We start from the raw sequence: 15017 nt of genomic DNA on the forward strand, positions 1-15017 counted from the left end.
TTGTTAGTGACTTCTAAGCTTTGTACTCTCTGAAAGTGAGTATCAGAAACTTGGGCTTGTTTAGAATTGAAAGACTGATGGGAAGCATGACTGTCAGCATGAACATGAAAAATAATTGCTTCCAAGTGACAAATGAAGAAATGCTCTGCTTCCAGTCAGTCTGGAAGATACCTGGACAGGCAATTTCCACAAGGTGATGAATGAAAAGGAAGCAGTACTGAGACGAAAGGCTGGAATGTTTCCAGTAAACTGTGAATGCAGGGTGGGGCAAATGAAAGCAGTCTTCAGGGCAAATTAAGGCAAAAGAGTCAGAGTTTTATACATTACCCACAACTTTAATTTTCCTGAATAAAGTTAATTTCAAAGCAATATATTAGGAAAAAATGAAAAATTACAACAGAGATAAGTAAACATTATTTTCAGCCACTAATCAAAGTATGTATAATACACATGCAACAAGAAACAGAATGAACATTTACCTAGATGTAGCAAGTTATATTACCTCAGTATTTTAGAACAGCCTGTATCCCACTAAATTACTATAAAATGTCATTATTACACTGTGCATCCAAAACCCTTCCATACTCTCAGTCAACAATACTTTATACAGACACCTAACTTGAAAGACATAAACCCACTCATTTAAGTATTTAATGCACAATGATGTCTTTCCAGCCATTTAGACCTATCACTCCCTCTTGTATTTAAAAGTTAACTAATCAAAAATTTGAATAAATTAGCATGATAAGCCTTTCTTAAAAGACTCAGAAGTAATAAGCATACAGTTTGATGTAATCTGAAATAGGTTCTGAAGCTCTATTCTTGAAAGAAGAGAAATAAAGTTACCTTTTTCTTTTTTTAACTGAATTAAATGGAAAAAAGGTCTTAGAAAGCCTTAATCTCTTACCTGTTGGTATGCTTCATAGATTATATCAAACAAGAAAGCTTGAGGCATCTCACTTGCTCTGTACCTGGCACGATCCAGTGAGTGGTCCAAGCAGCCATCAGCAGCAGAGGCAATAACAGTAGAAACTAAAGGACGAATTGCTCCGGCTGCCTGTGGAACAAAACACAATGAGAGGCCTAAATGTTTTCAATATTAATTTATATCACAAAGCTTTTGTCAAAAAAAAGCTTGAAAATTATTTTTTTCCCTTCTTTGTCTTTTCTATTTCTCATAATCTGTAAGTCGTACTACTTACTCTGTATGAGACTTTCAAGATTAATGTAGCAATGGAAGACTGTATAAGAACACTTCAAGGGACAATTTACCAAAAAAAGAAAGAAATCATAAGCCCTTCATAAACATCTACTGCAAATACAGTACAGATCTAAGATGTTCATTTTTCAGACTTTCTTCTCTATACACTGTAGGCAGTTTCCGTGAGGACAGGTCTAGGCCTATTCAGAGAGCAAACAGCAGCAGACACAGCTGAGAAGTCTTGACAATCCACAACACCTATTGCTTTCACAGATCTCAACTTGATCTAAACAGATCTGAATTGATCAGAACTAAGCTGCAAGAAAAGTTTCAGAAAATTGAGCTTGTTCCTCTGTGCTGAATTCATCCTGTGAAATACTGATAACCACACTTCCCAGTGAAATCAGAGGGAACAAAGCAGATATATCTGAAAGTACTCAATATCCAGCAGCACAGTGCTGCAGAACATATATTTAAATGCTTATATTTCAGTTTTAGTTTGCTTAGGTTTGAAACCAGTTGAACATATACCTTTGATTTTTTCATCAATGTATAGGATTAAAGATCTGTGGCATCTCTGAAACAGAACTCTCCTACGTGGCTTTAGACATTCTGATAGCAGAAAGTTACCCACACTTCATCACTAACTTATCAAATGCTCACCTGCTTTGGATGTAGCTAAGACACTTGGGACAAGAGTGGTCCATACAATAATGAAGAAAAGAATGCAATGGCAGAACACTGCTTACCAAGTCAGAGGGCAAAAAAGCATGCTCTCCATCAGTGCTAACCACTGCTCCATGATGCTCTCCATCAATGCTAAACACTGAGAACAGCATCTTCACACTATACTGCTAATTATGAATTTTTAAGATTAATAAAAAAAAATAATTGATGCTGTTTCAAGATATGTGGATATATCCAACATCTTAAGAGTATGCCTAGAGAATCATTCCCAGTGGTGAATTCTGACACTCTTTACTGCAGACACATATTTTCTGAGGTTTAGTGAATTTTGACACAGAAAAAAAATAGGTCCCTTACTACAAATGAGCAATGTTACTTATCACTGTTGGCAAATCCTGCCCTAATACAAGTCCTGTCCATTCTTAGAAGATTTCTGACCTCAGATAATCGTAAAATGCCATAAAATGGCAGAAAAAGAAATAAAAGTTTTTGCAACCTCAGAAGAGAAAGAACAAGTTCTCTTCCCTCCCCCTTTTACACTACTAAACAATAAAACAAAGGCAAATGCAGTTAGCATGTAGAGCACTTTATGAGCTCCAAACTACAGTTTCTCAGTTCATTTTTTTACAGAATGAATACAGAGATGTGAACCAATTTCTCATGCCCAAAGAGTTCTGATATGCATAACCAACCAGGGCAGGGCAAAGGAAGAGTCAAGATTCAAAAGATACATGTGAGAAGAGAAATATCTGAACTACTTTCTCAAAATCTGAAAATAACTTTTCCTTTCTAATACATGGAAAGAGATACCAATACAAAAGCTACATGGAGCAAAACACTATCATCCAAAGACAAAATGTGGTACAGAAAGTTCAGTAAAAGGCAGGCAATCACATTAGAACTGTCTGTAAAGAATCTCAAGAAGTCATCTAGGCCACCTTTCTGTCCTAGCCAGGATGAATTTTATTTCTGTAATAGAAAAGACAAACTGAGAAAACTAAACACCACTATAATTTTAGTAATATGTCAGTGTATTAAATGAGGTGTAAATTTAACAGATGTACTTAGAGCAAAAGCTGTGCATAGCAGAAGTAGAGACTAAATTATCTGCAACTTGTCCCCTCTCTATTTCCTATGATTCAAGGACATGGATTATTACATCTATATCCCAGCTGCTGGGCATTTGGACTATGTTATTTTGCTCTGCCATCATATTTTAATTGGTCACACACACACATACACATAAAATTATAAAATTACAAGGTCATGGGAAAAGAGAGAGAGCAGCATGCTACCCACAGTTTTTCTGTAATTAGCTATATATTTGAAATTTTTTTTTCTGGAACAGTTACCATTCCAGAAAGCCATTTAGCAAAAGAGGGTTCCTTAGGCTGATCCAATATTTTATTACAGTTTTTAACAATCCTGTCATGTTACATTTTCAGCATAAAACAGGATGGAAGAATACAATGTGACTTGCGTAACCAAATCTCACAAGTGAAACATGCACTCTGAGGAACAAAAAACCAAACTGCAATTCTAAATAAAATTGAATACTCAGAATTATGTTCTTAAAAGAACTCTGAAACACATTGTTTTCTTGCCATCTGGTTTATTGCACAATAAAAAATTATGAATATCTGTATTGGTATCTTTGTGACAATACTGAACCACAACTCCTGCTCTGCTGAGGCCTAGCTCTTCCAAACAATTCAGAATGACCTGATTTCTACTAAATCCAAATGCAATATTTTTTTTTAAACTCTGCAATTAACTTCTTAAGTAATTGAAAGCTTCATGGCACTTAACATTTAACAAGTGCATTTTTAAACAACTAGAGTTTTATTTTACAATACCCCATAACTGAGTCCAGCGTGGCAGGGTGAGTTTTTCCCCCTCTCTTCCTGCCACTTCAATAGGGAATCACAAGTTGGGCACAATAAGATTTTTTTTCTGCAGCAGGTCCCCTCAAACTGTACCTGACACTGATTGAAAACATGAAATTTAATACAAAGAATAAGATTCATGGCTGACTTCTGATCACACAAAGGAGAGAAATTCTGTGTATGCAAAAACAGGACAATAAGCAGTCATTTGATTTAAAAGAAAGCCTCAGCTTTTACTCCAGAAAAGGACAATTCTGTCCATGACTGCAAGCAGAAAGGAGAGCTCTGGTATCTAGTAAAGCCAAGAAGTTTCAACTGCTCAGAAAACCTTCATATGATAAAGAGCTGCAGTCCAAAACCCCAAAAGCTGAGCTTGAACACACTTGCTAAGATGTGTGTTTTAAGTTTTCATTCAGAAACTTAAATATTAGGGCACAGTAGGGACAATATTACAATGAGGCAGTATTGTAGCTAAAGGGACTTTTGTCCCTGACAATTGTGGGGTGTAAGTGAAGAACACAATCATTCAGCTAGTCCACATCTATTCAGTTACAACAGCAAGCATTTTAATCTTTCCAGGGGATTGCCATGTTGGTTTTTGCAGTTATAAATCAATAACAAAAAATTATTTCCATATTAGTAAAAGAGAGTATATACTGAGTTTTGGGTATTTGAATTTTATTTGTTCTAATTTGAGAAGAATTTACTTGTTCTTTATGTCAGGAATGCACAAGTATTTGGCCTGGCTTTCAGGTAAGGACTTGAGTTCAGACATGAACTTAAAAATTAAGAAAACAAAGAAAACCTATCCTCATTTAAAATTATAAGTACTTGCTAATGTCACTGTAGTTCTAAAAATATTTTTTGCACTTTGAATTACCATAGCACAAAACACAAATCCTGTGAGTCTAAAGCAAGTGTCTGGGTCTTATACTGACATTTCCCTACTTGAGAGTACTTGTCTTCCAATTTCTAATAATTTTAAGCCAGACCTCAAGTAGGTTTGCTTTCAAAATCATACAGAAAATGCATCACATGCCCGTCCTGAATGTGAAGTGGATACTTAACAGAAAGTTAAAGTGAATTTCTTTAAATGTCCACTTTACAGCCTTCAAGCTGCCCTACTTCAAACATATTCAAGCACTAACCTTGGCATGTCCAGGAAATGCATTTCTTTTCCTTGTTTTTGCCTATTTTGTTAAATAAATCAGTTAAAGTATCCAAATATGTGTGACCAAGCTCTGAAAATACTGTTTCATAGCATAACAGACATTGAAACAAATACCACTAACTGGTTATTTTTCTTTTGCAAATAAAATATTGGAATAAAAAACAACCTTCTAATCTATAACTTCCTTAAAGCAATGCTAAAATGTCCTAAGAATGCAGAATTCTATCAACTTCAGGGGAAGGGACAGACTCCTGTCCCTCAGAGGCAAGCTCATCCATTGATCTGGTGAAACTGAACCCACTTCCAGATGCTTTTAGAAACAACAGGTGTCTTTTATGACCCATTTTAAACTGCACAAATAAAAAACATTTACAAAAAGGTTCTCAGTCTTGTGTTCATTTTTTTTGCATAATTGCCTAGACCACAACAAGCATTCAAGAATTAAAGATTCGATGGTGACTGAGAAAAAGGTAGAGAATGAAGTGTATGAGGAAGGTCAGTATAACAAGGCATCACAAGTGTTTCCAGTGGATCCAAGGTGTACTAACCCACCTTTTCACTAAACAGTAACATATTTTTCTCATTTTATCATACTTCCACTCTAACAAGATGTTGTTTAGATGTGTGTATTCAGTGAATCCATAACCAGGGTGAGCTTTAAGCTCAGACAGCAAAATCAGTTCAAGGACTGCTGAATCCAAAAAGTATTAATGACATCCTTTATCACAAAATTAAATATGAATTTTTAGATCACAGAAGCTGACACACAACATAACAATTTGGCTAACATAATACAGTACAGTTTACTTTGACTGAAAATTCATAAATAATTAAAATCTTCATTTTATTTATAATAAGGTTATATTAGGTAGTAAAATCCAAACAGAACCCATTAAAATTTTCATAAGGATTAGGGAGTGAGATGAAGCTTTTATCACAAGCAACAAATTATCCAGCTTACAGCTATCCAAAACACAATGCAGTATTCACTGGAGACCAGCATTCCCCACCTACAGCACAACACACCAAGAACAAGTTATCATGGAACCAAAAGGTCCAAAAGAGCATGAAAACCAACACACATCACTGATTCGGTCATTTTGGGTAGCCAGTGCTGAAACAGAACAATGGTAAATAGCTGCAAATCTCAACAAGTTGAATGACATGAACTAGGAATTAAAAAAAAAAAGTTGTAGTGGCACAAAATCCTTACAAAAAATGTCAGAACTACAATTCCTTTTGTTTAGAAAAGTGTGGTAACAAGTTCAGACAACCACAGATCCTCCATGCTGGCCTACTAAAACAAAAGTATGCTGTGTCTTTGGCATACTTATCTTGTCCCCAGTAAGCCCCAAGTACTAACACAGACCCCCAAAGTCCAGCCACACAGCCAGCCTGGAACCCTCAACTTCAAGAGAGTGGGAATGACAGCTTACAACTTTACATAGTCATAAATGAGCAAAGCCTTCCATCTCCCTAACATGACTTCTTTTCACTTTTTAATTACACCAACAATACTTTTCTTCTCCCTTCATAGCCTCTGCCTCCCTTGAAATTCATCTTCCCTATGCTATCTTCTCAGTAGCATTAGGTAAGTGTATATTTCATGTTTTATTTCTTTAATATTTAAATCATCCCAACTAACAATTCAATGTTTTAATATTACTTAGGAACAGGCCTGATATGAGACATAGAAAAACAAGCCTTTGAGTGCTAAATTTAAAAGAATGTTCCTATTCTTAAGCTTTTACATGTTGTCTCAATATTCATATTTATAAATTTTAATTCTTTATTCAGACTTGTATTCAACTCTGGCAAGCAAAATAGAACTGAAGCAAGACTCACAAATAATTTAGCCACCCTGCCTTAGAAAAAATAAATTTGGCTTGCATATATACACTGAAAATAGAAGTACATTAGAAATACATTTTCATAATTTCAAAGCAGCTAACTTCTTTGAAACTGATGTATGCTGGAGATGGTGGGACTTGTCACACTTAGTAGGGCAACTATATCCATCTTGGAACACCATTAATGTCAGTTTTATAACTGTGAACTTGGTAAACATACAAGCAATTTTATCTTGCTTTGCCATGAAGACAAGGATTGCATTAGGACATTGGTGAACTATGTAACAATAACAATCAATGTTAATTTAGACAAGCTAGGTATCTAACAGTTTACAAATATGTCCTGGAATGGTTTTTGTTGGGTGAAAGAATGTTTATATGTTTCCAAACACTACCATCTCATAAGGATTTCAGCTTAAATTAGGTCTGGCTACGAACCAGCAAAAGAAGCTCAGAATAACTATGATTAATTTCTTCTCATTTTTTTCCATCAAACTGTTTCCACATGTTACTACAGGGAGAGTATTCTTTTACACAGATCAAACTACCTTCCAGGAAGGGCATTCACAGCCATCTACAGTATGAAAAAAAATACAGAAATAAACATAGTATACATGAAACAGGTAGAAACCTGCACTACTATTCAGACATTTGCATTCAAACTAATTGTATCTACAGTGATCAACATACTTCAGACACACTCAGTAATTACCATTTAAGTTAGAAGAATTGTCTCTACTGAAAGAGTTCCTATTTCAAATTTATCAAATAGAACCGTCAAAGCAAAATTCAAAAAGTTAATTATAAGATTAAAATATTTCACATATTTAAGAGGATGTTCTTTTCAGATTCCTTCTATATCTAATAAAACAAAGGCGCATAACCTTTTTTGTAAAATAAAGCAATTAGAGAATTACTTCTAATAAACATTTAAGGCATAGCATTAAAATACCATATTTTAACCTTTTCTTACTTTTTTTTTTTTGCTTTTCATTTTCTGTATTTTGTATCCAGCTCTTATCTAGGACTACATTTTTTCTTCTATAACCAAAATTCTTTATCTATGAGAAGTTTTATGATTCCAGTGCAGAGATGGAAGATTTGGGGTATTTCCTCTTCCGATCTATAGAAATCCTAGCAAAACAACTCTATTTCAAGGGACAAGATGGAGGCAGAAACAAAGTCATGACACAAGCCATAAGCCACCACGCCTCTACAGAAGTGCAGTTGAAAACAACTGCTCAACCACACGAGCAAAGTTTTCTAAACTTAGATGTGAACACTTGTTCAAGCCCAAACTAGCCAAGCTTCCAAACTGAACTAATACAAGCCTGCACAGAGTCCTCAGAGTTCATAACCTCATTCTGCACCCAGAACCCACCTACTTTCTGGATAGCAAGGCAAGGCAGCAGCTTGATTGCATGGTTTCAACTCAAACCTGTCACCATCTGCCCCCATAACTCATTCTGTAAATGTTGTGTCCAAAAGACCCCCCAAGCCAGCTGCACACTTCTCTTGAAGGACCAGATACAGCATGGAGTCAGTCAGGACTACAGGACAAGCAAGATGACTCAGTAAAGAACAGTGCACCACAATAAAGGTAGAGGTGCTCTCATCAGCATGCAGAAACGTAAATTTGAGTCCAGGGCATAGCATGCTTTCACCCACACTCACACCCAGACTCTCCCATGTAGCACAGACATAACTTAGGTGACTGTGCTGTGGTGGGGCCAGGATTCCTTCTACCTATTCCTTCTACTGACAAACAAGCACAATCTGCAACCTGGGCTGTGTATCCATTAGAAATTAAGTCTGAAGAAAAAGGATTACCTTCTTTCTGCAAGGGTATCTTCTTTAACAAAAAGAATAATTCTTAAATTACCTTATTTTGAATTTTGTTGGGAAAAAGAAAAAAACCAAAAGACAAAATTTATAATCCTTATGGCTACGGCATGTTTGAGTCTCATTAGTGAGCACTAGAATTTCCTTTATGCTGGCAATTTCACCAGCCAGTGCAATTTCAGCTATCTTGACACATTTGCACTGGCAGCTTTTAATTGCCCAAGGACAGAACTGGTTGAAATGTTAAACAAGCCTAGTCTTACACAGATATTAAACCTAATCATCAGCCAGACAAAAAGAAGGTTAATTAGAACACATGTAAGGAGTTTTGAACACTAGGAAAAAAAGGCTTGTATGCTAAACTTCACCTAATTTCCTTAAAGTCTGTTTACCCAGCTGGCTAGAAGCAACAGTCAAACTCACTAAAATTGGGCACATGTTAATCTTAAACCAACACCAGGAAGGAAGAAGTTATAATTGTGTTTATTCCTGGCTGAAAGAGAGGGGATGTTTAATCAGAAATTTAATATACACTTTGATCCAATGTTAATGAGCTGACACTATGTTGTACATTGAAATGACTTCAAAGACATAGGATGCCTTAAACAAATGTAATGTATATTTATGACACTGTTTAGAAAAAGAAAATATTTCTTCTAATGAGGTCACCTTTATCAGAATATACTATCTGAGTAATCGGTGATAGCACATGTACATCAAGACATGTCAGAGCCCCAATTAGTTAGAGCAAACTAAAGAAGATAACAGCAACTGCTGCTCAAAAATTAGGATTGCACATGTTCTTTTTTACTTTACATAATTTCTGTTCTTTTGTATTTAAACCATTTACTTCTAAGCATCAGTAAATACTGTTTTGGCCTGATCAACCACATGCTAAATTCTAAATGTTATTCTGTGGAACAAATAAGATTTCTCAGAGAAAATAGAAAAGATTCCCCTCAAAAAGACAGAATAATAGGAATACATAAATTTTAAAAACAATTATAGATATTTAAAGCAGAGGAAAGAAGCAGAACTAGATGTATAACAGGCTACAATTTTTTAACACAGAGCACTGAAAACAAGCTCAAAAATGTACCATAAGTGGAAAAGAAGAAAACCAAGTACATATGCACTAAGGAAAAGGGAAGAGTGGTACTGCAAACAATGACACAACAGTTATGTGAACATTTGATTTCATATCAAAATTGGATTTTTTTTTAAAAACAGACTGAAAGTAAGTCATAAGAATGTCATTTATGTTATTCTTGTATCATGAATTACTGACATAAATTTTTAAAACATTAAAGCATAAAATACAAAAGTTCACAGGATTAAACCAATATATATATTTTTAATGTGTCATACAAATTACATAGCATTTCTTCTAGTGCATTCTTTATCTGTGCATTCCTTGTGAGAATCCAAGAATGGTCAAGGAAGTTAGAGTTTTCCATAGATACAATAGCACAGTACATGATGTAAAATACTTTTTGTCATATTATTAGCCAAAAAAGGTCTTACTATGTTAGTCAACATATTTAACTTTTTCTTTTAGTCACAGTGCATTAACTGGAAACATTTAACAACATGCTCTCATTTAATAAGTTTTTTTTCTTCTAGATACATTTTTAAAAAATATTTTAAAGTTTGGCATAGAGTCTGTAAAACACTATTAACAATTTATATTAAGTATATGATACACACCACACATGGCATCCCTCACCTAAAGAGCAGCACATGATGATGCAGAGTTTCAAGACTTTCTTATGACCTATTTATTCTTTTCATTTGTCAGCAATAGTTGTACATTAAACACAATTACAATCGATTCCATATACTTACAGCTTTACATTTTGGCATTCATTCAACATAACTGACAATAAGATGAGCTACCAGCACTTTCTTGTTCTAACTCGTGCTATACTGCAAATCTAGGTGGCAAAATTTAACCAAAACATCTGCTCTAAAAGTTAATGAAACACAAACCCAATAATTGTTGCCACTAAAATTAACAAGACTGTTAATTTTATTTTGACTGCATAGTATTGCCTTGCACTAACAAGTAATGAAGCACAACTTACAGTCAGCAAGATATCTTTCATACCCCAAATACTGATTTACATTGCAGAAAGCAATCAGTGAGCATGCACTCTGCCACCAAGGATTTTACATACTACAGCAAATCAATATAAGGACAAGTTAGCACTTGCATTCAGTGGAGCAGAAATCTTGATGCAACTGCCACAGGAGTTAAAATTTTTTTAGGGGGTTTATAGTTTAAGAAGGCTATTTTACCTCCAGACAGCATGCATCATTACAAAATCAACATCATGATGTGAAGGATACTGATCCACTGCATATCATTTAACACATGATTTGCATCATTTTACGTAGAAGAAAAAAAGCTCAACGTGTTGTAGGAAGACTCTTGCACAATTTAATCAACTGAATGCAAAGCTGCAATGTTTAATTAACAACTCTTTTCCCACGCATACAGTCCTGAGCAATCAAACCCCACGGGCACTAAAGTTTGTGGTCACACAGTGCCCTAAGCAACTCTGCACATGCTTATCAAATATCTTTGCCTCATGAACTTGCTCAGCTGCTTCTCTTAGAACTCCTTGTGCCTTTCCTTGCAGCAAACCTTGGATTCAGGTTTCTTTCCCTTACAATTCATTACATTCAAAATTTCAAATCACCTCTTTATACAAGCTTCAACTAACACTTTCTGTTACAAAGGGCCTAATAAATGGATCACTACACCTTGCCATGTCAGTTTGGCTCAAACAGTGACTTTAATATATGTATGTGTGGATTTGATACCTCACGAATTCTCTCCTACATGCTCCAGGACTCCTCAAGGCAGTTTTAGTTCTTTCTGTACTACAGCCCACTGACTTCTTGGAAACAGGAGGATAAGCACAGAACCAGTCCAGCAAACGATTACAGCATATGAAACAGGCCAAGTTGGCTTTCAGAAGCTCCACCTAACCTGCAGGGCTGGTGTTGTCCTTGCCACAACCACCTAGATTACAAACTCAGCCAAAATGCAGCTGAGAACATATCTGCTTCAAAACTCAGATAATCTTTCTTTTCAATGCAATATTTGGTGAAAAGGAGTAAAATTTACATGCCGAATCTTTAGTCAGAGAAGTATGGCTAAGAACCTCTTCAACGTCTTGGAATGTAGGAGTTGCTAGAATGATCCAGGGCCTTTATTCAGCTTCTCACAGATGCTGGACAAGATAAGATTTCCCTTATTTTAAGGAACTATTCTTTAAACCTTTTATCTGCTGCAGGAAGGGGAAATCTGAGTGCTAAATAGACTTATCTTTGCATAAGGCTGCTTCATTTCCCAAGTGTAATATTGTTTTCTCAGATAAAGCATACAGATTTTAACTAGCCTCAAAAAAACAGCAGTACCATATATGCTGTTTCTCTAAATTTAAAGGGGGTACATCTCTAAATTTAAAGGGGGTACATTTTATAGACATTACAAAAAAAATGACCCAAACAACCACTTAAGTACAGGAAACTATGCTCAGAATTTATTTTTAGAATAAACTAACCCCATCTAAAAAAAAAAATGGGAAGGTAAAAAACAATGTGTGTAGACTTCCAGAAACTAAAAAGTGGTGGATTAAGCCACCTTTTAGAAATACTGGTTGTGTTAGTACTAGGCTGGTTCTATTAGTACAACACACAAATGATGCTAAGAAAAAAGGGAGACTGCAATTTGAGTTTCTGTCTATGATTTCTGTATTTCAGTTGGGTGAGTTGCATCCTTCATAATAAATGTGATTAATTATCTAAAGCACTTAAATTGAGAAATGATAAGAAACACTTATCATTGGGAAATGATAGAGCTGTTTTTCCCCTACCAATGCCCTCCCACCTTCAAACATTACATCTTCTTAGGACTAAGACTACAAGTATTTACTAACAATGCATTAGTTCTCCATTTAACACAGAAAACAATTAACAACTTGGCTGAGATGGTTTTAATTTCTATGGGACAAAAAATGCCATAAGCTATGGAAACATCACTATACTTTCAATAGTTATCCATTAAAAAGGAAAAATGCATTGTATACCTGTTTTTTGTACAACAGCATAACCACACTTCATTTCTTCATACAACCAGGGCTGTTAAGGAGCTCCTGATCTTTACAATAATGTAGAATCATAAAATAGTTTGGGTTGCAAGGAACATTTAAGGGTTATGTAGTCCAACCCTGCTGCAATGAGCACAGATGTCTTAAACTCTGAGTGAGATCAGGTTGCTCAGCCTTGTTCAGCTGGACTTTGACTGTTTCAAGGGAAGGGGCATCCATCCTCTCTTTAGGAAAACTTCCTGTGTTTCACCACCCCCCTGTAAAAAAAAATTTGTCTCTATCTAGTCTGAATGTACTCTATTTTAGTTTAAAATCATTACCACTTCTCCTATTTCAATAGACCCTGCTACAAAGTTTGTCACCATCTTTCATATAAGCCCCCTTCAAGTACTCAGAGGCCACAATAAGGTCTCTCTGGAGCTCTCTTCTCCAGGCTAATTGACCCTAATTCTCTCAGTCTTTCATTCTAGGAGATGTTCAATCCATCAGATCATTTCTGTGGCCCTCTGCTGGACTTGCTCCAATAGGTCCACATCTTTCTTGTGTTGAGGGCCTCAATGCCAGATGCAGTACTCCAGGTGGGTTCCCATGAAAGTTGAGTAGAGGGACATAAACACCTCCCTGGACCTGCTGGCTACAACTCTCCTGGCCCAGAACACAGCTGGCTTTTTGGCTTTAAGTGCATACTGTCAGCTCATGACCAGCTTTTCATCCACAAGTACCCACTTCTCTGAAGTGTCCCCTCAATCCTTTCATTCCCTAGCCTTTACTGATCAGGAGCTTGCACTTGGCCATGTTGAACCTCAGTGTTCACACAGGACCACTGCTTGAACTTGTCCAGGTCCCTGTGCATGGCATCCACCCCTCGGGCACATCAACCACACCATTCACCTTGGTGCCATCTATGTATTTGCTCAGGGTGCATCTGATCCAGTGTGTCTGCATCAATGATGAAGGTATTAAAGACTACTGGTCCCAGCAGGAACCCCTGAGGGACACCACTTCTCACTGATCTAGAGCTGGACATTGAGGTGTTAATCATTACCCTCTGAATGCAGTCAGACAACCAATTCCTCCTCCACTGAGCCGTCCACCCATCAAACCTTTCTCCAATTTTAAGAGCAGGAGATTGTGGATGACTGTGCCAAAGGCCTTAGGGAAGATGAGAGAGGCAACATCCGTAGCTCTTCCTTGTGCCACTGATGTAGTCACTCCATCATGGAAGGCCAGTAGGTTGGTGGAGCAGGACTGGCCATTGGTAAAGCCATAATGGCACTCTCTAATCCCCTCCTTGTCCTCCATGTGCTTTAGTAGGCTAAGAGCATGTAGGTCTTTAAATGCTATTTTATTAATGAGTAACACACCTACAATTCATTAATATTTACTTTTACACTGATGTTAGTCACTCTCCTGAAGTACTAAACTCATTCCATTCATGTCAAGATGGTAATAGTAGTATGCCATCAGTTCTTAATTCTTAATTAATTGCACAGGGGTCTGACAAGACAGTGAGAGCACTGCAAAGCACCAAGCATACAATGAAAGCAGAACTTCTGAGAACACAGCAGAGGATAACTTCAGATGACCCAGTGTATACATATGAATCAAAAACAATCTTGTCACTGACGCAGCCCTTGCAGCTGGCTAAAATCAGTCATTGAATATAACAAAGAGGACAAAGACCACGTGTAAAAATATTTTATATATGGAAAAAACATAGGAGATAAGAAAACAAAAAGATCCAAGAGCAAAGTGCAAAGAAAGGTCAGAGGGGGCAAAACCACAGCATTCTGTCCCCATTCAAGTACACTACACCAGATCATCTTATTTATCCACCCAAATTTTCCTTTACTGTCAGTGAAGAAAAAGAGGTGGTTTTTGGTTTGCCACTCACCAAGTTTTGCTAATGTAACTCAGCAACCATAGATAGCAAAATCAGTGGGTGAAACAGGATCCACAGGGGTCCATGTTTTCTGCTCCAGCCTTCTGCCACAGTAAGAGCGAGGAACAGACTGAGCACAACATGTAGTGTTCTCTGTCTGGGGGTATTACCTTCACCAACTGCCTCTGGGTAGGAGTCCACAAGACTGAGTAGCACTGCACAGCTGTATTGGCATGTAAGCTTTGTTCAGGTCATTGCTAAAGCTCAGAATAAAGTAATGATGTTAGACAGCTTCCAGAAACCAGCTTTTAAGAATGCCATTTTGACTTAGTCCTTTCAACATAACATATTGTACTTTCAAATCTAGTTTATGTTAACCA

The 15017-nt window shown here is 36.4% G+C and overlaps 1 protein-coding gene across 3 annotated transcripts in view; it reads right to left on the reverse strand.

Annotated features, from left to right (window-relative positions):
• Nucleotides 1-15017, reverse strand: part of CRPPA (CDP-L-ribitol pyrophosphorylase A) — a 258141-nt gene that overhangs the window by 232620 nt on the left and 10504 nt on the right. For all 3 annotated transcript variants that reach the window (XR_011679497.1, XR_011679496.1, XM_071429116.1), the window contains exon 3: nt 908-1057. Coding sequence is in view for 1 of the 3 variants with exons in the window: in XM_071429116.1 (XP_071285217.1) it covers nt 908-1057 (150 nt within the window). In the remaining 2 variants the exon portion in view is untranslated. The remainder of the gene's footprint in view (nt 1-907; nt 1058-15017) is intronic.

This window comes from Agelaius tricolor, unplaced genomic scaffold (assembly GCF_023055355.1).
Source record: "Agelaius tricolor isolate 1412-34295 unplaced genomic scaffold, bAgeTri1.0.p SCAF_6, whole genome shotgun sequence".
Lineage (NCBI taxonomy): Eukaryota > Metazoa > Chordata > Aves > Passeriformes > Icteridae > Agelaius > Agelaius tricolor.